At 47.7% G+C, this 24,001-nt stretch overlaps 1 protein-coding gene across 3 annotated transcripts; it reads left to right on the top strand.

Annotated features, from left to right (window-relative positions):
* Positions 1–14,402: 14,402 nt before the first annotated feature.
* Zbtb39 (zinc finger and BTB domain containing 39) lies at positions 14,403–23,362 on the top strand. Of its 3 annotated transcripts, none has more exons than XM_045152671.1 (2): positions 14,403–14,489; positions 17,544–23,362. In XM_045152671.1, exon 2 carries the CDS (start codon positions 17,585–17,587, stop codon positions 19,724–19,726), a length of 2,142 nt encoding a protein of 713 aa, XP_045008606.1. In that variant the 5' UTR covers positions 14,403–14,489; positions 17,544–17,584; the 3' UTR covers positions 19,727–23,362. The 3 variants fall into 3 exon arrangements, with proteins under 3 accessions (XP_045008606.1, XP_045008607.1, XP_045008608.1); XM_045152672.1 differs by lacking the exon at positions 14,403–14,489 and adding an exon at positions 14,946–15,053; XM_045152673.1 differs by lacking the exon at positions 14,403–14,489 and adding an exon at positions 16,058–16,097.
* The last annotated feature ends 639 nt before the right edge of the window (positions 23,363–24,001 follow it).

Raw genomic sequence — 24,001 nt, 5'->3', positions numbered from 1 at the left:
CACCTTACCCTCCCCCAGTTGTACATCTTATTGCCCAGAGCAAGGGTTATGTAACCGATACCACAGTCGGCTTTTAGGGACTGTGATATACCGGCTAGTCTGGGGGGCCCCCTTAGGGGGTATCCCTGTGTTGTAGTCAGTTCCACACTGATTGGGATGAACCTCCAAACCAGACATGGTTTATAGGAGGAATGGAATTTATTTCACACTTACAGATCCAGGGGAGGATCCATAATAGCAGAAGCTGGTTCCCTTTACCAGATTCACAAAGAGGGAAAAACCACTACCAACCAGTCAGCACCGCCAACAAATAGAAAACCCACAGGGACCCTGGCAGAGCCCACTCTGCCCACCAGGCTGGAATTCAGACCCAGCCCTAATGACACCCTCCCTCTCCCCCCAGCAGGAGTCAGCCTGCTATTGGGGCAGAAGCTGCAACTCAATTTTATTTATTTTTTTTTTTTTCAAGGTAGGGTCTCACTCTGGCTCAGGCTGACCTGAAATTCACTCTGTAGTCTCAGGGTGGCCTCGAACTCTCGGCGATCCTCCTACCTCTGCCTCCCGAGTGCTGGGATTAAAGGTGTGCGCCACCACGCCCGGCTCAAACTCAATTTTAATAATACCTGAATCTATAGGGGGACATAGATTCAAACTACCCTGTAATCCAGCGGTCGATCCCATTCATTGATGTGGCTTGCCGCTGCATACCACACAGAGGAATATGGGCAAGCTGGGAGTGCCCCCGTGAGCTCTGCACCTTTACACGGAATGGCTATGGTTGCGTGTCTTCTACCCAGAGCAAGGACAATGCAACTGCAGCAGAGCCTAGGCACGCCCTTTCATTCCACACGGGAAGGGAGGCCATGCTGGGATTGCCCTGTGGAAGCCTCACCCCCAGACAGCCTAGGGTCACTCACATGTCCCATCACCCTCAGCACAGATCCCACAAGCTCTTCCCAGACTCCTCTTGGGCTCTGTCACGCTTCACTCAGTGCTGTGTGACGTTTTCCTGGGGAGACATGCAAACCTCTACTCACCCCAGATAGGGCATCGGTTGTCATAGGAATTAGGGAATCAGTAAGAAGAATCAGCAAAATCCGCTTCAGAGAGAAGGAGAATCTTTATTCACTCACAGACCTCGCTGGCTAACGCCAATACCGACAGAGGCCCCGAACTCAGATTGTGCTGGACTTATGTACCTCTTATATTCTTTTGTCTGAATTCTCCCATGCGTGGAGAGGGGAGAGATTCACATCCATGAGTGTAGTGTTCTGTCAAATAAGATTAAGTACTGGCAGCTGTCTCCTGAGAGAAGGTAGTTGTACATTGTCCGAAGGGGTCAGGCTCAGAGTCACAGAATTCTTGTTAGCTACCATCAGAGGACTCTCCCCCCGCTGCAGATTCAGAAGAGGGAAGTGCAACATCGATTGCGTCACTGAAAGTCCTAGGTACATGTACGTATTTATATTTCTTATAGATACATTGATTATATTCCATCTAAACTACTATAAGCCAGAAACATTAAATATATGATATTCCTTCAATAATTTCTCCCCTTTGGAAGTCTGGTCTTTTTTTTTTTTTTTTCTGAGGTAGAGTTTTGCTGTAGCTCAGGCTGACCTGGAATTCACTATGTAGTTTCAGGGTGGCCTTGAACTCATGGCAATCCTCCTACCTCTGCCTCCTGAGTGCTGGGATTGAAGGCATGCGCTACCATGCCTGGCTGTCTTTTTTTTTTTTTTTTTTTTTTTCAAGGTAGTGTGTCATTCTATCCCAGACTGACCTGGAATTCACTATGTAGTCTCAGGGTGGCCTTGAACTCATGGCGATCCTCTTACGTCTGCCTCCCCAGTGCTGGGATTAAAGGCGTGTGCCACCATGTCCACCTCCTGTCTTGTCTATTTTATATAAAAGACTCCAACCCTTATAAATCTGAGTCTACTTGTTTCATTGGACCATAACAAGGCTGAGAGCATCTAGTTGTGATATGTTTAGTTAGGAGGTCCAAGATGCAAGGCCCAAATAATATCGTAAGAGGATCACTGTTAGTGGTCTGATCAAGGGCATAGACCAGTTAGCCCACGGCCAATACCTGTCCCATGACAGCTAAGAGTTTGTCAGTTTTCTCTCCTTTAGTCCTGCTTGCTTTAAATCTCTGGACCCTATTCATACCACTTCCAGATTTGTTTGTATAAGGTAGCATTCCTTATTTAAAATAAGCATAGGGCTGAAGAGATGGCTTAGTAGTTAAGGCACTTGCCTGAGAAGTCTAAGGACCCAGGTTCAATTCCTCAGTATGCAGATAAGCCAGATGCACAAAGTGGCACATGCATCTGGAGTTTGCTTGCAGTGGCTCGAGGTCCTGGTGTGCCCATTCTCTCTCTCTCTCTCTCAAATGAATGCATAAATAAACAAATAAATAAAATATTTTTAAAAATAAAATAAAATAAAATAAGTACAGTCCCCCTATAAGAGCTGTAAGAAGAGTCAGGCCCCACTGGCCAGGGAATTCAGCTGCTTTTGTAGGTCTACCAATGACTTGGCTATTTGGTGTACATGATCCGTGAGTTTAGCAGACAAGGTATTTAAAAAGTGTATAGAGACTCCTATTTTTTTTCCCTTTTTTATTTTTTTGGTTTTTCAAGGTAGGGTCTCGCTCTAGTCCAGGCTGACTGGATTTCACTCTGTAGTCTCAGAGTGGCCTCAAACTCATGGCGATCTTCCTACCTCTGCTTCCTGAGTGCTGGGATTAAAGGCATTGCTCCACCACACCTGGCTTTTTTTTTTTTTTTTCACTTTTAGTTCCCAGCACTGTATGGCTTGATATGGCACAGTGTTACAAAAAACAGCCCTTCTGATCGTGTTTTTTGTCAGTATGTAGAATAGGGCTATAGCTATTCTTTCCTCCAAATTTTAATTCTGTGGGTCCAGTACTAGTAACAGTACCACTGCCAGACTGAGTTGGATGGAGTGGCATTGTGATCATGGTCCAGAGGTGTCGCCCAGAGACTTCCTCAAGCTTCTGGTGCACATGGGCCACTCAGCTCCCGGCTGAGCCATTGGTGCAGGCCTGGGGATCCTCAAGCTTCAGCTGCGCTTAGACTGACCAGCTTCTGGGTGCGGTCAGAGCAGAGCTGCGGATTGGGTGATTCACTGGCTGGTCTGGACATCATTGTGCCGTCCAAGACGCGTTCCCTTCAGCTGCGTGGGCCTTCTTATCCGAATGCGATGAATCCATGCAGTGGCACCTGTAACTTTAACAGCAGTTAAGTAGCGAATTATAGTACGGCGCTGATCCAAACTGGCTGGAGAGGCTCCTTCTTCCAGTCTTTTGTTTAGATCATATCCCTAGGCTGGTGGGGGTGTGTTCAGTCTCCTAGAAGTAAGTGGGTCTCCTTGTGTTACAAAGTCCAAGGGAACACCATCAAACAATGAACATCACTAGTATTTTTAAATCTTAGGGCTAGGCTCCAGAGTTATTCCAAACACACCTTTTTTCTTGGTGGGGCTCCATCCATTGGAGACAAGATTTAAGACTTTATGGGCCCACACATTTAAACCATTAACATTTTAAAATTTTATTTATTTATTTATTTAAGAGAGAGAAACAGGCAGAGAGAAAGAGAGAGAGAGAGAAAATAGGCATACCAGAGCCTGCAAAGGAACTCAAGATTTGTGTGTCCCCTTGCCCACATATGTAACATTGCATGCTTGTGTCACTGTGTGTCTGGCTTACATGGGACCTGGAGAGTCAAACGTAAGTTCTTAGGCTTCACAGGCAAGCACCTTAACTGCTAAGCCATCTCTCCCGCATTTTTATTTTTTTCGAGGTAGGATCTCACTCTAGCCCAGGCTAAACTGGAATTCACTATGTAGTCTCAGGGTGGCCTCGAACTCATGGCGATTCTCCTATCTCTGCCTCCCTAGTGCTGGGATTAAAGGCATGTGCCACCACACCCGGTGGTTCTAACTCTTAGAAGGGATGATATAGAAATACCAGTTAGGCTCAAAGGCCAACAAAAACTGACCCAACTTTATTAATATTAAAAAGAACCATTTTCGGGCTGGAGAGATGGCTTGCCTGTGAAGGCTAAGGACCTAGGTTCAAGGCTCGATTCCCCAGGACCCACGTTAGCCAGATGCACAAGAGGGCGCATGCATCTGGAGTTCGTTTGCAGTAGCTGGAAGCCCTGGCGCTCCCATTCTCTCTCTCTCTCTCTCCCTCTCTCCCTCTCTCTCTCTCTCTCTCCCTCTTTCTCTGTCTGTCACTCTCAAATAAATAAATAATAAACAAAAAAAATTTTTTAAAAAGAACCATTTTCTTCTAACCACAGGACTGGTCCCAGGTACCTCTAAGTTAAAAGATATTGAACTGGTTAAATTACATTATTAGAGGGTATTGTTATTAGGGAATATTAAACTCCCATAACCAAAATTCAAGTCTTAGCAAATCCAAGTTTACTCCTAGATATTGCTATACTTCTATTGATGTTTATAAAAAGAACTTTAGATTTATATTTTTTATTAATTAGTCCCTGATTGTATGTTCTTTTGTTTATAACAACAAGATTTCTTCCTTTTAAAATATTATTATCCTTTTCAATGGAAACCTTTGGTAAGCCCTACTTAGAGTTATGCCTGAATGTGAAACTTGCATGTTTTCCCAATGAACAAACTGTTTTGATACAATACACAAATCCCCCCCCCTCTCTCTATACATATATACATATATAGATATATGTATATAATTTTGATCTCATATTATTCCTGTTAGGAAAAAAAAATCTAATAGGAAATTCATTTCAACAGACAACATTAGGCCCAATGATACAAAGCTCATAATTTTATGGTTATATAAAATTTGACAAAAATAATCAAACCTTTAGTCTTTCTATTTTTATTTATTTATTTTTATATATTTTATTTATTTATTTGTGAGAGAGAGAGAGAGAATGGGTGTGTCAGGGCCTCCACCCATTGCAAACAAACTCCAGATGCATGTGACACCTTGTGTATCTGGCTTACATGGGACCTGGGGAATTGAACTGGGGTCCTTTGGCTTGGCAGGCAAGTGCCTTAACTAATAAGCTATCTTCTATAGCCCCCTTTAGTTTTTTCAGTTTGACATCTTTTTGTATCTCTAAAACTTTTGCCTATACCAAATAATTAAATAATTAAAGTACTTTTACTTAATTATTAGTCTCTTAATTTTAATTAACTTTATCTAGTTAATGTCTCTCTCTCTCTCTCTCTCTCTCTCTCTCTTTTTCCAGGTAGGGTTTCACTGTAGCCCAGGCTGACCTGGAGTTCACTATGTAATCTCAGGGTGACCTCAAACTCATGGCAATCCTCCTACCTCTCCTCCCGAGTGCTGGGATTAAAGATGTGAGTCACCATGCTTGGTTTAACAATGTCTCTTCTCATGAGCATATATTTTCCAGTTTTAAATTCCGCAACAATTTCCCTTTCCTAATCAACCCTAATGTAGCTGATGTTTGATAGTATTTTATTTTCCTCTCAAGTCTTCTGAAAATCTATCTCTGTTTACTTACCTTTTCTGGTTTTTTCCCTGTATTTACTCAGTGGGGTCATGAATGCATTAGTCAGTCTCTGTGGGGGAACAATGTCTTAGGATATTCCTTACCACCTTATCATAAGACTTCAACATGACTGAAGGACTTATGAACTACTGACCTCCATGGAAAAATTATTTTGGACTATAAAATTTACAAGCTCACAGTCAGACTTGACCTTGGAGTTTTCAGGCCACCTAGGGAACAGCCTTAATTCTCTGTCAACAGACAATCAGTAAACAAAAGGAAAAGTCTTTATCTTCCCATTATCCACTCCCAAGGAAAAGTAAATAGCCTTAAGTTTAATTTCATCTTTATCCTTCAACCCTCCTCCCCCATCTTGGACTGCTCTGGCAAGCTAGAAACTTCAATGGCCCCCCTCACAGCCCTAGTATTTAACTTCTTCTGATGCGCCCCAGCCACTGGGGAGCACAGTGAGATAGCATCCCCTCCCCCAGTGAGATCTGCCTCCTTCTCCCAGCACCCCCACTTGTCCATTTGTACAGGCCAAGGGAGACAAAGGGAACTGCAACAGCTACAGCAAATTCTGTCACAATTTCTATAAGAAGTTCCCCTTGAGTCTGCAAGGAAATGTGTAATTGCTTGGGACCCGCCCTGGTACCCAACTTTTTCCGGTCAACTTCCAGCCCCAGGGAAACAGCAAGGATCAGGGGTCCAGTAGCGTTGGCACAAGCTGGGCCAAAGCCGGTCTCCCCGTCCCTTCCCAAGAGACTTGAGTACAGGATGCACCCTCTGTGACGTTCATAGGTTCCCAGGTCTGTCAGACTTGGCCTGAAATCTCATGTCTTTTCCAGGCTCTGCTCAGGGAGCAGAGACCCTAGGCAGAATCATTCACAGCCTCAGACACCGACACACACACACACACACATACTTGCACAAGTACACATTAGGAGACAACACAGTGCTTCTCCCCTTCCCCGCAGGGAAAGAGAGGGTTCAGGGTTCTCACATTCACATACACAAAGAGGCATCACAGTCCCCCCCCCCTTTCTTGTGTTCCCTTCTTGGATTCAGTGATGCATGACAGACAAGGGATGGAGCTGTCACCTCGGGAGGAAGCCATTCAGAAGCTCATCTGGCAGTGTTCCCGAGGACCTTCAGCAGCACTTGGCTGTGGTGGGTTCAGCTTGTGACGTGTGACTTGGATACTACTCCAATCCTGCCATGAAACCTTCTGCCCTTGCCACTGTACTGCAGAGCATGCCCACTGGAATCCTGTGGCTATAGTGGGGGATCTTAAGGATGCCCAGCTGTAGGACTACAAACTCAAACTCCGAGTGCAAGCAAACTTGATCGCCCATTCACTCACACATTCACAAGAGGTTAAATTCCCTCCTCCCTTATAGGAATTCCCTGGCTATTGGCTCTGTAAATGCCCCCCTGTTGGGCCCCTGTAAAGCCTTAACCTTCAGCTCCGAACACACATGGAGCAACCCTTTCAGCTCTGAACACACATGGAGCTTCCTGTCAGCCACTGTTTTGCCCCCAATACACACATGGGGTCTACTTGGAATGGCTCTAGAGCTGATCAGGCTCTATCTCAGTCTGCTTTCTGGTCCCCCCAGAACCTACCTTGGTTGTTTGATGGCTTTGTCTATCTTCTCTTCCGAGTCTGGTCAGGAGCTCAAGCACCATGGGAAGGCAGAGCTGTGATCTGAGTTTGGACCCTGGAAACCACCAGGGAGCATGCTTTCCAAGTTGCTCAGAGGCACCCCCCCCCCCCACCGCCAACAGCCGCTCTGATGCCTGTGCCAGTGGCTCAAAGAGCCAGGAGTTTGTGTGCAAGACTCTTGTGACTTAGTTTCCTGGCCAACGCACCAGCTATGTTATAGGAATTAATGAGTCAATAAGAATAATCAGGCAAAATCCACTTCAGAGAGGAGAGAGCCTTTATGCATGCGGGGAACCTCTACAGGCAAATGCCAAAACCGACAGAGGCTCTGAACTCAGATTGTGCTAGACTTATATACCTTTTACAATCCTTTGTCTGAATTCTCCCATGCTTGGGGCGGGGGGAGATTTACGTCCTTAAGTGTAGGGTTCTGTCAACTAAGATTAAGTACAGGCAGCTGTCTTCTGAGATAAGGTAGTTATATATTGTCCACAGGGGTCAGGCTCACAGAATTCTTGTTAGTTACCATCAGAGGACTCTCCCCAACTGCAGTTTCAGAGGGGGGAAGTGCAACATCTATTGCTTCACTGAAAGTAAGTCCTAGGAGCATTTATATTTCTTTTTTTTTGGGGGGGGGTGTTTCAAGGTAGGGTCTCACTGTAGCCCAGGCTAACCTGGAATTCACTATGGAGTCTCAGGGTGGCCTCGAACTCATGGTGATCCTCCTACCTCTGCCTCCTGAGTGCTGGGATTAAAGGTGTGAGCCACCACACTCGGCTTTATGTTTCTTATAGATACATTGATTATATTACATCTAAACTAATATAAGCTAGAAATATTGTATCTATGGTATTTCTTCAATACAATAACAGCTCAAAGAAACAATTTCATCCAAGTCTAGCTTGGTGAACCAATGAGTTTAATTAGGATTACGTACAGGGAGCATAGGTGAGGGGTTACTTACAGGAGCATAGCAGCCTGTGGGTGACTGTATCTACCCTATTTTGGGGGACACAGGCCATGAATTTAGAGAAGACTAACTTCTGGAACTTTCCTACCTAGAAGGGGGCAGACTGCTTCTAGGAACAGAGCCTGAGAGGTATGAGAGCTAATCTATCGTACCCTGTCTCAGGAGTGGGCTGGCTGCCTCAGGATAAAAGGAAACTGACGAGAAGTGCAGGTGAAGCCATTTGTAAACCTGCTGCGTCTGCTCTCGCCACTGCTCCGATATCACTGGGGCTGTGGCTCCCTCTTTCCTGCATACAGGCACTCATTGGCACTTTTATTGAACAGACGAAAACTAGTTGTGGTAGTCTGAATGGATGGCCCCCGATATAGCCAAGATTGTATTAAAGTTTGTAATTTAGATCTGCAACCACCTGCCTGGAGGAGGTGTCACTGGGCGAGTCTTAGGGTCCAGCCCTAAGATGTGGTGGTGGATTTGGAATTTCAGTCTATAGATAAGCAAAGCGCTGGAGGGCAGCCTGGAGCTCCTGTGGTGTGCTTGCTTGCTTTTTAGTGACGGTTTCTCTCTCTCTCTCTCTCTCTCTCTGCTTGGTCCTGTGAAAGAGGGCAAACTTTTTCTGCCATTATGGAACTTTCTCTCTATCTTCAATAAATCCTTTCCTCCATTTCTGTGCCTGGTCTGGAAGCTCATCTTAGTGACCTGAAGCTGTCTGTTACACCAGTAATATGTGAGCAAGTAGTATATTGTATGGGCAAAGGGTAAGGAACTTTTTTTTTTTTTCCCAAGGTAGGGTCTCACTCTGGCTCAGGCTGACCTAGAATTCACTCTGTAGTCTCAGAGTGGCCTTGAACTCATGGCGATTCTCCTACCTCTGCCTCCCAAGTGCTGGGATTAAAGGCGTGCGCCATCACACCCGCCCTGCAAGGGGAAGGAACTTTTGACCTTGGATAATCCTTCAACATTTGTTAAAGGGAGGGATTTAGGGAAATGACCTGCTGGACTCCTTCTGATCCAAAACACATATACAATCTGATCACAAGAGCAATCACATTAAGTCCACCTGTTGCCTTCATCAGATCTGTGGGCCCTTAGTTACTGATCTCATTGTCCTCCTTATAATTAGCACTTCTTACACATGTGTGTTTGTTCTGTGTTGAGAGTCTGACCATGTCTGTGAGGAAAGGAGCATACAGCATATATTAAGATCAGTCAGCATGTCTACACATCGCTTGTCAATATTGGTCATCTGTATTGCTCACGCCAAAGGTCCACAAAGGCAGAGGAAACCTCGTGTCATTGCTTTAAGCAGGTGGACTCCACAGTTGTAAGAGTCACTTTATTTATTTTTCATTCTTTAAAAGTTTTTTTTTTATTTATTTTTATTTATTTATTTGAGAGCAACAGGCAGAGAGAGAGAGAGAATGGGCATGCCAGGGTCTCCAGCCACTGCAAACAAACTCCAGACACATGCGCCCCCTTGTGCATCTGGCTAACGTGGGTCCTGGGGAATCGAGCCTGGAACCGTGGTCCTTGGGCTTCATAGGCAAGCGCTTAACCACTAAGCCATCTCTCCAGCCCGTAAGATTCACTTTAAAGTAAGTTACAAGTAAGGAATTTTCAATCTCATAGCAATAATACCACAAAAGCTACTTGTAAGGTCCATAAGAAATATTCCCAGTTCTTTAAAAAAGAATTTTATTTATTTGCTAGGAGACAGAGAGAGAAGAGAAGGACAGAGACAATGGGTGTACCAGGGCCTCCAGCAGCTGTAAATGAACTCCAGATACCTGTGCCTCTTTGTGCATCTGGTTTTAAGTGGGTCCTGGGGAACTGAACCCAGGTTGTTAGGCTTTGCAAGCAAGTGCCTTAACTGCTGAGCCTTCTCTTCAGCTCCCCACAGTTCTTTCCCGTATTTCACATAGTTCATTCCCAGCTTGTTTTTATAGATCATTTCCACATGTGTCATTACAGAAAATGTCTCTTTCCCAGCAATCATTAACTTCTTACATATCCTCAGAGAGGGCACAGGGCTTCCTAAGGCCCCTCCCAACTGTTAATTGCCTATATATCCTGGGGAGGGGTGATGCCCCCTGAGTACTCTGCCTAGCAACCCTACCTGTCTATACAGTCTTGTGATCCCCTCCCCCCATGAGGGATCATCAGTGGGTCCAATCGTGTGCAGTTTGGTGTTAGTAGTCACAGCTACTGACAATTCAAGAGAGCAACAGTGGGCTGGAGAGATGGTTTAGCAGTAAAGTTTCTTGCCTGCTATGGTAGTTTGAATGGATGGCCCCCAATATATTTAGGATTTTATTAAAAGTTTGTAATTTAGATCTGCAGCCACCTGGCTGGAGGTGGTGTCATTGTGGGTGGATCCTAGGTTCTAGTCCTAAGGTGTAGAGGTAAATTTGGAATTCCCATCTAAAGATAGGTGAAGTGCCTGAGCTTTGCCTGGAATTCCTCAATGTGCTGTGTGGTGTGGTTTTGGGGTTCTGGCTTGTGGCTCTTCTCTCTCTGCTTGGATCTGTGAAAACAGGCTAGCTTCTCCTGCCATTATGGAACTTCCCTGGATCTGTAAGCTTCAATAAATATCATTTCCTCCATAACTGTGCCTGGTTTGGAAGTTCATCCCAGCAACGTGAGGCTGGCTTCTACACCTGCCAAGCCCCTGACCAGAGCTCGATTCCCCAGTACCCATGTAAAGCCAGATCCACAGGGTGGCATATGCATCTGGAGTTCATTTGCAGTGGCTAGAGGCCCGGGTGCTCCTATTTTTCCTCTGTTGATGCATCCTTCTAGCCCTAGCACTCAGGAGGCAGAGGTAGAAGGATTGCTGCCAATTCCAGGCCAGCCTGAGACTACATAATGAATTCCAGGTGGTCTAGGCTTGACAGAGACCATACCTCAATAAAAAGGGGGGAGGGGAAACAACAGTATTATGCCCCAGAAGACACTGTTCACGAGGACTTTCTAATGAACCTTCCACACAAGACTTCTATTGTCTTTGGTGGTGGGGAGGTTGCGGGCAGGGTAGATAGTTTTGGTTTGTTGACTATTCTTGGGAAGGAACATTTGATGAGACGATTCTGAGGAATGGTGAGGAGGCCAAGTGATGGAGTTCTAGAAAGCCTTAGGGAGGACTGGGTTCAAGAACTAGCCTGGGGCCTGGAGAGATGGCTTAAGGGGCTAAGGCACTTTCCTGCAAAGCCAAAGGAGCCAGGTACAATTCCCCAGGACCCATTAAGCCAACTGCACAAGGCACATGCATCTGGAGTACCTTTGCAGTGGCTGGATGTCTTGGTGTACCCATTTTCTCTCTCTTCTCTTTCCTCTTAAATAAATACATAATTTAAAAAAAACACTATTTCTATTTATTTATTTATTTATTTATTTATTTATTTGAGAGCAACAGACAGACAGAGAGAGAAAGAGACAGAGAGAGGCAGAGAATGGGTGTGCCAGGGCTTCCAGTCATTGCAAACAAACTCCAGACGTGTGTGCACCCTTGTGCATCTGGCTAATGTGGGTCCTGGGGAATTGAGCCTGGAACCGTGGTCCTTGGGCTTCACAGGCAAGCGCTTAACTGCTAAGCCATCTCTCCAGCCCCATAATTTTTTTTTAAGTGTTTGGTTTATTTTTATTTATTTATTTGAAAGTGACAGAGAGAGAGAGAGAGGGGGGGAGGAGAGAGAGAATGGGCACGCCAGGGCCTCCAGCCACTGCAAACTCACTCCAGATGCGTGCGCCCCCTTGTGCATCTGGCTGACGTGGGTCCTGGGGAATGGAGCCTAGAACCAGGGTCCTTAGGCTTCACAGGCAAGCGCTTAACCGCTAGGCCATCTCTCTAGCCCCCCATAATTTTTTTTTTTAAAGAGGACTAGCCTGGGTTATCAAGGCACAGTGGATCCTGTGACTTCCCTCCTCTGGCCATCTAGGTGGAAGGAGGGACTGCAGTAGATTGTCAACAGCACCCTCCAGGGGTCTAGTCTCTAGCACTCTAGTCATTCTTTTGTTTGTTTAAACAGGCTTTCTTAAACATCTAGGGGGCTGGGAAGATGGCTTAGAGATTAAAGACACTTGCTTATACACTCTGCCTGTCAGAGGTTCAATTCCCAAGCCACCCAGGTAAGTTAGATGCAAAAGGTGGGCCACGCGTGTTTTAGTTGTCTTTTATAGCGGCAAGAGGCCTGAGGTGGTTTACGGTTCAAGTGTGCCCCCTCCTCCAAACTTATGTGTTCTGAATGCTAGGTCTTCTGCTGGGGGCAATTTGAGCCTTCTGGATGTGATTGGGGTGGGCTTATGGGTGTTATAGCCAGCTTCCCCTTGCCAGTGCTTGGCACACTCTCCTGCTGCTGTTGTCCATCTAATGATGGCCAGGAAGCGATGTCCACCCTCTGCTCCTGCCACCGTTTTTCCCTTGTGATCATGGAGCATCCCCTCCAATCTGTAAGCTAAAATAAACCTTTTCCTTCCACAAGCTGCTCTTGTACAAATAAAAAACAAAACACTTAGTTGAATAGCAATTTCCTGCAAAATGAAACATTTTATCCTGACAGGAGGCTAGTTAGAAAGTTCCAACTAGAAGCCAGAGGCTGTTAGGATTCAGGACGTTCTAAAGGTCTTAAATCTCAGGAAGTAAACAAGGCTCAGGATGTAAACACCTCACAAGCCTCAGGAAGTTCCTGAAACCTACAAGACTGCCAAGACCCCACCCTAAGGTCCTATAAGTAAGACCTACTTGAAAAGACACTTCGGGACTGCCTGCAAGTCTGCATTGTAGAGACCCTAGAGGTACAGTTTCTGGGACGGGCGTTGGCCTTTCTGTGAGGCAGTTACCTTTGAAAAGGTCTTCTATATCCCGGTAAGCAACCCCAGTGCTAGGCTTGGGGTGGTATTGCTTTCTTGATTCTCTTGTCTACCCTGAGGATGAACAGATGTTTGTATGGGGCTTCCAGGAAAAGTTAACCGGTCAACAACCAGGTTGGAAGTGCAAACAAAGATACATATAGCCTCTTTCTTTGTCTGTAGCTCGCAAATAAATAAAAAAAGTTAGCCAAAAATTAAGTATTTTATTTATCTGATAGAGAAAGTGGGAGAGAGAGAATGGGTGCCCCAGGGCCTGCAGCCACTGCAAACGAACTCCAGATGCGTGCGCCCCCTTGTGCATCTGGCTGACGTGGGTCCTGGGGAATGGAACCTGGTTCCTTTAGCTTTGCAGGCAAACACCTTAACTGCTAAGTCTCCCTCCAGTCCAACTATTGCCGTTTTCATCAGAGCAGCAATGTCTATTTGAAAAAGGCCCACAAGGGCTGGAGAGATGGCTCAGCGATTAAGGTACTTATCTGCAAAGCCTAACAACTGGTGCTTGATACCCCATGTAAAGCCGGTTGCACAAGGTGGCGCATGCACCTGGAGTTCGTTTGCAGTGGCTAGAGGCCCTGGCACGTGCCCACTCTGTCTCGATTTCCTTGCAGATCTTTTTTTTTTTTTTTTTTTTTTTTTAAACGGCCCACAAATTGGGGCCTTTTGATCTTTCCTCATAGCAGGAGAGCTGTGGAGGACTGTTATGTCTTCCCATGAGATTTCCCCCCCTCCTATACCTTCTTTCCAACTGCATATAATCCTGCCCAAGTGGTTTGTGGCCTCTGGAAATGTTACTATATTGAGTGCAAGGTAAACTAAAGCGACACTTGACAAGCCATTTCCCCATGCAGGGGTGAGTTTCTGGGTTGCAGCTGCTTTGCGGGGGGGTTTGAGGGGTAGGATCATCCACACCAAGATAGACTTTGTTAGGGAGTCGTTGTCAATGATGCCCTATCTGGGGTCTCTGCAGTGTCCGTTGGTTTTGCAAAACCTTGGATCCACGCCTTGACGAGGCTCGCCGAGGAGGACCCGAGCTAACCAGACAAGCTGACAACTTTTTGGTAACGCTTCGTCGGGTGGGTGGTGTTCCGGGGCGTGGCGGGGGGGCGGGGAGCTTTGGAGCCGAGGTACAACCGGGCGGTGAGCGAGCGCCGGCCGCCTGCGCACCCCTCCTGCTGCTGGCGGGCTGCGCGCAGGCCTGGCCGGAGCCGGTCCCCGCCGTGGGGGGGCGCTGTCGGCTTGCGTGCTGCGGGGGGCGCTGCCTCCTCCGGGACGGCGGGGGGCGCTGCGGGCCGGGCGGCGGGGGCGGGCCGGGCCGGCGCGGCGAGCGGCACGGCGGATGGAGAGTCTGGCCGCGGCCGGCGGCGCCGCCTCCTCGTCGGGCCGGGCACGGCGGGCCGGGGCCTTTGTGTGAGCCGGCGGCGGCGATGGTGCTCGGGTCCCGCGGAGCCGGGTAAGCGCTGCCCCTGGCCGAGCCCGACCCCGTCCCGGCGATCCCGTGGCTCCCGCTCGGGCCGCCCCCGCCGGCGCTCGTCCGCCGGCCTCTTCTTCCTCCGCGCCGCGCGGCGCCGGGCCCGACCGGCCGTCCGTCCCCCCCCCCCCTTTCCGGCGCACCTCCGACCTTGCTCCCGGGGTCGCACGGAGGAGCCCCGCGCCGTTTTGATGGGGACCGAGGTGGGGGGTGGCCCTCCCGCAGTGGAGTGCCCCAGCCTGATCCCGAGCCCTGCCCCCGCGGATCCCACCCTGCGGAGGGCAGACCGGCGCCACCTGATTGTTGGGGTGTACTCCCCGGAAGTTCCCAACCCATCCCCTGCCACCCCTCATTGCGGCTACCCAGAGCTCTGACCCACCCACCGAGGATGAGGGGACCTGCAGATGCGTGGATGATTAAGTCCCGCAAGACTCTGTAGCTTTTGCTGGGCCTCAGAAGAAAAGTTGTAGAACCTGGCGAGATGGAGAAAGGAGGGCCTGTGCTGCCTAGGACTTAGTTGTGCGAGGGGACATGCATACAGCTGAGGTGTGCAGGACTGGAAAGGGGAAAAGTGATCGTGAACAAGCCTGTTGACATATATGTCTAACTATGCCCCAGTTTTATTAGTAGCAAGTCAGCATCTAAGGCTCAAAAAGAAAAGTAACATTAAATACCACGGTTATTTTACTTTTGCTTTCTTTGGTTCTGAATGTTTTCACTGCCCCACAAGAATATGGGGCATTCAGAATGGCAGACAGTCTGGGTACAGAGACGGGGCGGGGATTCAAGAGTGCGATTTTACTTGGGGAGATTAGGAGCTTAAGGGTAGCAGTGGTAGCTGTTCCTCAGTACTTACGGGAGCTTTGAGCTTTGCCGGTGTTCAAGTACGTCATACCTCCTAAAGGAAGAGAAGAGACAGTGAGACCAGAGAGCATGAATTTAGGAAGTGAATGGAGGAATTTGAGCCAGTTGATCGGGTAATGTAGAGGATTGTGATTAATGGAATGCCTTCCACTTTTGAAGCCTGTAGCTTGAGGTCTATCTAGAACCTGTTGTTAGCCGTGCGTGGGGGCGCACGCCTTTAATCCCAGCACTCGGGAGGCAGAGGTAGGAGGATTGCCAAGAGTTCGAGGCCACCCTGAGATTACACAGTGAATTCCAGGTCAGCCTGAGCCAGAGTGAGACCCTACCTTGAAAAATAAAAATAAAAATAAAAAAAGTTGTAGAACCTGTTGTTTTTAGAGAGTCTTGTTGGCCTGGACCCTCTGGATAGCTCCTGCCTTGTTTGACCACTAACTGCTAGGCAGAATTTAGTGGTGTGGGCTACAGAGATGGCCCAGTAGTACCCAGTTAAAGGCAAATGCACAAGGTAGCACATAACATTACTTTGCAGTGGCAGGAGGCCCTGGTGAGCCAATACTCTCTGCCTGCCTCTCAAATACTTCAAAAATTAAAATGAACAAGAGCTAGTGTTACCACACCTGGCCTGGCACCTCTCCTCCCCTTGATTGCTCACCGACCTGAAATTCTTTCTGAAGCCATAACTTAAGTGATCCTCCTACCTCAGCTTCCCAAGGGTTGGGGTTAAAGGTGTGTACAACCACACGGACTTAAATTATTTCTATTTGTGAGCAGAGGGAGTTGAGTATAGGTGTACCAGGGCATCTTGACCTTGCAAACAAACTCCAGACACATGATCACCTTGTGCATCTGCCTTTATATGGGTGCTGGGGAATCATACCTGGGTCTTTAGGCTTTTCAGGCAAGCATCTTAACTGCTAAGCCTTCTCTCCAGCTCTCTTAGTGACATTTAAAAAATATATTTTATTTGTTTATGAGAGAGAGGGAGAGAGGAGAGAATGGGCATGCCAGGGCCTCCAGGTACTGTAAACAAACTCTCCAGGTACATGCATCCTCTAGGTGCATGTGGTTTACATGGGTCCTGGGGAATCGAACCAGGATCCTTTGGCTTTGCAGGCAAACGCCTTAACCACTAAGCCATCTCTCCAGCCCTGACTTTTTTTTTTTTTGAGGTAGGGTCTTGCTCTAGCCTAGGCTGTGACATGGAATTCTAGGATTCACTATGTAGTCTGAGGGTGTCCTTGTACACGGGGAGATCCTCCTACCTCTGCCTCCTGAGTGCTGGGATTAAAGGCATGTGCCACAATACCCAGCTTTTTAACTGACTTTTTTTTTTCTTTATGAAGATAGTTTATTCTATGGATCCCTTAGAAATGCTCTGTATAAGGCTTATAAATACTTTCAGTCTCTACGTTCAGGATGGGTGTTTGAAATTCACTCTTCATTTCTTACATCCAATTAAAAATCCCCATTTAGGGCTGGAAAGATGGCTTAGCAGTTGGGGTGCTTGTCTGAGAAGCCTAAGTACCCATCTCTAATGGACTTTTAAGGCTAATTTATTTTGATTTATTTATTTTAGTTTTTTAAAAATTGCATTGATTGGAGAGCAAGGAAGAGTCAGAGAGAATGGGTACACCAGGGCCTCCAGTGTCTGCAAAGGAACTCCAGACACATTGTGCATTTGGCTTAACCATGGGTGCTGGGGAATGGAACCTGGGTCCTTAGGATTCACAGGCAAGCACCTTCACCTGGAGTTCACTTCAAACTCACAGCAGTCCTCCTACCTGTGCCTCCCGAGTGCTGGGATTCAAGGTGTATCCTTTTGGCTGGGTGTGGTGGCGCATGCCTTTAATCCCAGCACTTCCGAGGCAGAGGTAGGAGGATCATCACCATGTGTTAAAGGCCACCCTGAGACTACATAGTGAATTCCAGGACAGTCTGAGCTAGAGTGAGACCCTGCTTCGAAAAAGCAAAAAAAAAAAGAAGGTGCATCCTTCTGGATTTTTGTAGTGGCTACTGTAGGTGGTATATGCAGGGGGAAGGCCATTCTTTCCCATTGTTATCTTTGGCCCCAGGTCTCCTCTCTTCACCCAGTCCATGGGCTTGGGCGGGCTCAGAATTTGGTGATACTTTCTCCTGTGGAGCTGTACATCGGTGTTCTCTTACCGTCTACAGATCGACCTTGCTATTGAGGCTGCTTCACAGGAGCTGCTAAGATGGGCATGAGGATCAAACTACAAAGCACCAACCACCCCAACAACCTGCTCAAGGAACTCAACAAGTGCCGGCTCTCGGAGACCATGTGCGATGTCACTATTGTGGTGGGGAGCCGCTCATTCCCCGCCCACAAGGCTGTGCTGGCCTGTGCGGCTGGCTACTTCCAGAACCTCTTCCTGAATACTGGCCTTGATGCCGCGAGGACTTACGTGGTGGACTTCATCACCCCTGCCAACTTTGAGAAGATCCTGAGCTTTGTCTATACTTCGGAGCTCTTCACAGACCTGATCAATGTCGGGGTCATCTACGAGGTGGCTGAGCGTCTGGGAATGGAGGACCTTCTCCAGGCTTGTCACTCCACCTTTCCTGACCTAGAGAGTACTGCCGTGGCTAAGCCCCTGACCAGCACCAGTGACAGCCACTCTGCCACCCAGAGTTGTCCTTCGGCAGATCCTGCGCATCCCCTCGGAGAACTCCGGGGTGGTGGGGACCACTTTGCTCCTGATAGAAGCTATGTATTGCCTGGTGATGCGGGAGGATGCTATAAAGAGGAAGAGAGGAGTGTTACCAGTGACACTAATCACAGCCTGCCGCTGCCTCTGCCGCAGCCGCCACCGCTTCCAAAGATAGAAGACCAGGAGGCTCCTGTTCCGTTCACCTCTGTTCCTAGTATGACGACCCAGCCAGTCCCAGGCACTGCCAGTATGGGCATCCAGACAAGCACAAGCTCTTGCCAGCCATACAAAGTCCAAAGCAATGGAGACTTCAGTAAAAACAGCTTCTTCACCTCTGACAGTGCCATAGACATCACTACTGGGACCAACTCCTGTCTGAGCAATAGTGACCACTCCAAAGACCCGGGCTTCGGGCAGATGGATGAACTCCAGCTGGAGGACCTGGGAGACGAAGACTTGCAGTTTGAAGACCCCAGTGAGGAGATTGGAACCGCTGAGGAGGTGATTGAGCTGAGCGATGACAGTGAGGATGAGCTGGCCTTTGGAGAGAATGATAACCGGGAGAATAAGGCCATGCCCTGCCAGGTCTGCAAGAAAGTTCTGGAACCCAACATTCAGCTGATTCGGCAGCATGCTAGGGACCATGTGGACCTGCTGACGGGCAACTGCAAGGTGTGTGAGACCCACTTCCAGGACCGAAACTCCCGGGTGACTCATGTCCTGTCACACATTGGCATTTTCCTCTTCTCCTGTGATATGTGTGAAACGAAGTTCTTTACCCAGTGGCAGTTAACCCTGCATCGAAGGGATGGAATATTTGAGAATAATGTCATTGTCCACCCCAGTGAGCCGCTGCCTGGGAAACTGGGTCTCTTTCCAGGGGCAGTCTCTCCAGAGTTGAAATGTGCTGCTTGTGGGAAAGCATTGGCCAAAGATTTCCATGTGGTTCGAGGTCACATCCTTGACCATCTGAACTTGAAGGGCCAGGCCTGCAGTGTCTGTGACCAGCGCCACCTCAACCTTTGCAGCCTCATGTGGCACACGCTCTCTCATCTGGGCATTTCAGTCTTCTCCTGTTCTGTCTGTGCCAGCAGCTTTGTGGACTGGCATCTCCTAGAAAAGCACATGGCTGTGCACCAAAGCCTGGAGGATGCCCCTTTCCGCTGCCATTTGTGCAGCCAAAGCTTCAGGTCTGAAGCCGCCTATCGCTACCATGTCAGCCAGCACAAGTGCAACAGTGGCCTTGACGCACGGCCTGGTTTGGGGCTACAGCACCTGTCCCTCCAGAAGCGGAAGCTGCCAGCAGAGGAGTTTCTGAGCGACGAGCTGGCTGTGCAGGGCCAGCCTGGCAATAGCAAGTACAGCTGCAAGGTCTGTGGCAAAAGGTTTGCCCACACAAGTGAGTTCAACTACCACCGGCGGATCCACACAGGTGAGAAACCTTACCAGTGTAAGGTATGTCACAAGTTCTTCCGAGGCCGTTCGACCATCAAGTGCCACCTCAAGACTCACTCGGGGGCGCTCATGTACCGCTGCACAGTCTGTGGCCACTACAGTTCTACCCTCAACCTCATGAGCAAACACGTCGGCGTGCACAAAGGCAGTCTCCCACCTGACTTCACCATCGAGCAGACCTTCATGTACATTATCCATTCCAAAGAGGCCGACAAGAACCCGGACAGCTGACTGGGTCTCAGCATAGCCCGGAGGAGCCCCCAGGTGATAGCCAGGAGGGTGATTTTTTTTTTTTTCTAAAGGCTATTGGTTCCTCCATGGCTGAAGCTGCAGTTTTGCCTTGCTTAGGAATTCTACTCTTGTGTTGTGTTGAAAGAAGAAATAGCACATAAGCTGTTACTGTTTTTGAGAAGCAACAGCCCTATTGCATTTACCTCCATACCTATTCTTGCCCGTGAAGGGCTGCATTCTTGATTCCTTCAAGGCTGGTTTTAGGATCTAGAGCAGCAGTTCTGTCACCTAGATCCCCTTCCTCAGCCTCTCTAGTTTTAGTTTACTGATGGGTTTTATGCTGCTAAGAATCCAGTCAACAGCCTCACTGGATGGAGGAGGCAGGCGGAGAGGGGTTTTCACTGTGGGTGTGTTAACTGCCAAATCTCCAGCTGGGGCAACGGCTATGAGAGGATGGTGAATGTGGTCTGAAATGACTAGGCTAGTCAGCCGGGCAGCTCACCTCCAGTTCCCATACCTGCTCCACAGCAGGGACAGGGTCTTGGGTCATGGGGGACTGCTGAAGCCCTAATCCGATTGGACAGTGAAAACCTTTAGGCAGCTAGGACCAAACTGGGGACCGAGGATTCGGTTTAGGTCAGAAAGCTTTGGTTGTTCCATGGTGCCACTAGATGGGGCAACTGGGATGGACAGAAAAGGCTCCTCTTTTTCTCCTCATTTCCAAAGAGACATGATTTTGTAGAGTAATGGCCCGGGATATCAGGCCTCCCCGCTCCAGGGCAGAGAGGACCGGAAGCTGCTTTGACATGGTAATTTGTCATTCTAGCCACCTTCAGTAACCTTGAGTTTCCTGGTGGAGGAGGGGATGTCTCTGACAGCATAGCCTTGCCTTAATTTACATCCTGTCTCACTCCTGGAGGGTTTGGCTGATAGTATAGATAAGACTTTGTGGAGTAGCTGGACGTGAGCCTTTCAGGATCAAAGGGACCTGAGAAACTGGTGGTGTGTAGCAGGGTATGCATTCAGACTGTCCAGCTGGGTAACCTATTTACCCTGTGGTAACAGTGCAGAAGCTTTCACCAGCTCATCTTTGACCTCCTGGAATTGAACCTGGTCTGTTGCTGCATCGCCTCCAGGGGGCGCTCTTGAATGGCATCTGGTTTCAGGTCTCCATGTGACTGTCAGGCTCCTTTTTTAGTTGGTCTTTGAAGGTGTCTTGCCCAAAGAAGGCTGGAGGAGAGGGCCCTTGACCTTGCATACTTAAAAGGTGGCACCTCAGTAGCTCTTACTACCTCACCCTGCTCAGGTGAGCTATAGGAGTCCCTGGCCGTGGGCCCAGCTGCAAAATATTACACCTGGTGGGACTCAGCAACACCCTGGGCTGTTTAATAAGCAAGTTGTTAAACTCAAAAGCCTTTTTAGACATTAATATTTATTTTTTTTGTATATGTATTACCCAGCATCTCTCGTGGGTAAGAGTTCAGGAAAATTAATTTCTCCCTGTCAAATAGCCATATTCTAAGGGATGGTTGTGGCCATGGATTTGAGGAAGAGGAGTATAACTACGGGAGACTGTCAAGTCTTTTAAGCAAGTACATTTCATTCTCACCAGGTCGTCTAGCAGAGTAAATCCAGAGGCCCTTTAGGCAGTGGGTGTGAATTCTAAGAATTGGAACAGTTTTGAGTTCCCGCCCCTTTCATTGATGGCTTTGCCATCCTGTGATGGAGTAGAAGGGAGACCGAGTTGAGGGGGGGGAATCAAGCCACTTGAAGGACCCTTTTGCAGTTTTCATCCTTCTAACTTGGGAAATCCTCATTCTTAAGACACAGGTAAACCAAAGTGCCATCCCTGTTTGGTTTGACACCTCTCCCCAGCCCTAGATTGCGAAAGCCTGGAGCTGGCGCATTGTACGCACTGGTGGGTTCAAGTAACGGGACTCAGAGTGAGTGCTCAGTTGAAGGCTTCCTTTCACCATCTAAACCCAATTTGTGACATTGTCAATAGGAAGTCAGTGCTGAGGCTACATTCCTGACTGCCCACTTGGCTACACTGACCATTAGGAATCTGAGAAGGGAATGTATGATAGACTAGTTAAGTATCTGCCGAGCTTTCCAGGCAGGGGAACCCTCCCTAGACTCTTGGCGAGGAGTGAATGTTGGGTGCTGGTTTCTGGAGATGGTACCTACTGGAACCCAGTCAGTCAGGTCAGGTACCTGAGAAACTTCTCCATAAAAGATGGCATCTTGGATGCTAGGTGGTAAGTCTTCTTACCCTGAAACTGTGAAGTTTTCCCTTTTTTTTTTTTTTTGCCAGTAAACCAAAAAAATAGACCTTTGAGTTTTGCCCCAAGACACTATAAACAAAAGAACTGTACCCTCCGACCCCCAAGGCTAAGTAGTCAATCAGGGAGGCTCAGTTGGTCCTAGTCAGACACGTACATAGCAAGCAGAATCCGTAGCTCATGAGGGTCAGTGACCAAGCCCTGTCCCGTGTGAGTGGTCTCACGGTCACGCGCGACCCACCCTTCCCTGTGTGCTGTTTCTGCCACTGGCTGTTTGAGCTGGGTTACTTAAAACACTATGTGGTTGGTGGCACTGCCCTCCAAGACACCTGTGGAAGATACTGCATTTTCATCTGTTGCCTCTTCTTTCTTGGAGCCCCGTTTTAGCACTGTACCCCGCTGTGTTGTCCTGGAGTTGTTTAACCCACAAGCTATCTAATGCTCACAAACCATTAGGCATTTCCAGGTGGCTCTTCGTATAGCATGAAGCTGAACTCAGACCACTCCCAGCTTGTTCCCAAGGGGGAATGACAGTGCTTTTTTGTGGCCACAGGACCTATGTGTCCTGTCATGCTGGTGACCCCTGTCCACTTACTGATACCACAGACGTGCTGGAAGTTCTGCTGTACCCTAGTTTTCGTTCCTAGATTTTAAGACTCCATGGAGTCCCTATAGTTCATGGCTGGTCAGAAAGAAAGGAGGCAAGGTAGAGGTTGGGCCCAGGTAACTGTAAGAACCAGAAATGGGTCAGGTACCTATTGGCAACTGCATCTTCAAGATGAAGCCTTGGGCTTGGGCTTGGGCTTGGGCTTCGTACCTTTGACCCAGTCGGGACTTGGCTACTGATAACTTTCTTCCTTTTCTGGCTTCCTGCTGTGTTCTTTTTTTCAGACCTCAGACTACTTGACTTTGAATTTAAATCTCTTTATAGATGGACACTGAATTTGTTGGCATGGGCGTTAGCTGTATGGAGTGGTCTCTGCCCACTTGGAAGTCCCCATATCCTTTCCCCTAAATCCTGTACCAAGTGAGTCAGGAAGCAGGGCATTAGCTTCAGTGTGGCTGTGTGTAAACATCAGAATGAAAATGAAACCTTTGACTTTGATGTTTAACACCTGTCAGTCTCCCCAGCCTGCCCTGTCTCTAGTAGCTAAAGTCTATTATGAAGCAAAGAAGAGTTGTTGCTGTCTAACTCCTTCCATTAAATTAAGAAGTACTGACCTCTGAATATTTAAGTGTTTACTATCTATTGCTGTAAAGTTTTGTATATTTTGTAAACCTTTTTTTCTCCAAATAGTAGATGTCTAAAATCGTTGTACATCTGATTCTTTTATATTCCATTGTTCAGCAAAAAGTGTGGTTTTTATTTAGAATAAAAAAAATTGAAATGGGACTTGTTTTCCTATGTCATGTGCACATGTGTTCATAGAGTCTGAAACATCTGGACTTGGCCTTTCAGTAGCATATTTTGGCCAAAATTATTTCAGGCAACACATTTTTCTTTCCTGTAGCTGGAATTCCCCAGGATAACTTGGTTTCCTTCCATATGCTCAATTAGTATGCTTTTTAAAATTTTTACTTAAAATACATATATATTATTTATTTATTTGACAGAGAAAGATGGAGAGAGAGAGAGTGAATGGGCACACCAGGGCCTCCAGCCACTGCAAACCAACTCCAGACACATGCACCCCCTTGTGCATCTGGCTGATGTGGGTCCTGAAAATCGAACTAAGGTCCTTCGGCTTTGCAGGCAAATGCCTTAACCACTAAGCTTAAAAAAAAATTTTATTTGACAGAGAGGGAGAGAGAAAATGGGTGTGTGCCAGGGCCTTCAGCCACTGCAAACAAGCTCCATATGCATTTGCCACCTTGCGCATCTGGCTAATGTGGGTCCTGGGGAATCCAACTTGGGTCCTTTGGCTTTGCAGGCAAATGCCTTAATTACTAACCCATCCCTCCAGCCCTGTTTTTACTTTTTTTTTTTGGATTT

The sequence above is a fragment of the Jaculus jaculus genome, chromosome 6 (genome assembly GCF_020740685.1).
Source record: "Jaculus jaculus isolate mJacJac1 chromosome 6, mJacJac1.mat.Y.cur, whole genome shotgun sequence".
In the NCBI taxonomy this organism is placed as follows: Eukaryota; Metazoa; Chordata; class Mammalia; order Rodentia; family Dipodidae; genus Jaculus; species Jaculus jaculus.
This window is presented reverse-complemented; position numbering and strand designations above follow the sequence as displayed.

Coding starts and splice junctions, on each gene's coding strand:
- Zbtb39 (XM_045152671.1), top strand. CDS start 17,585: ATGGGCATGAGGATCAAACTACAAAGCACCAACCACCCCAACAACCTG.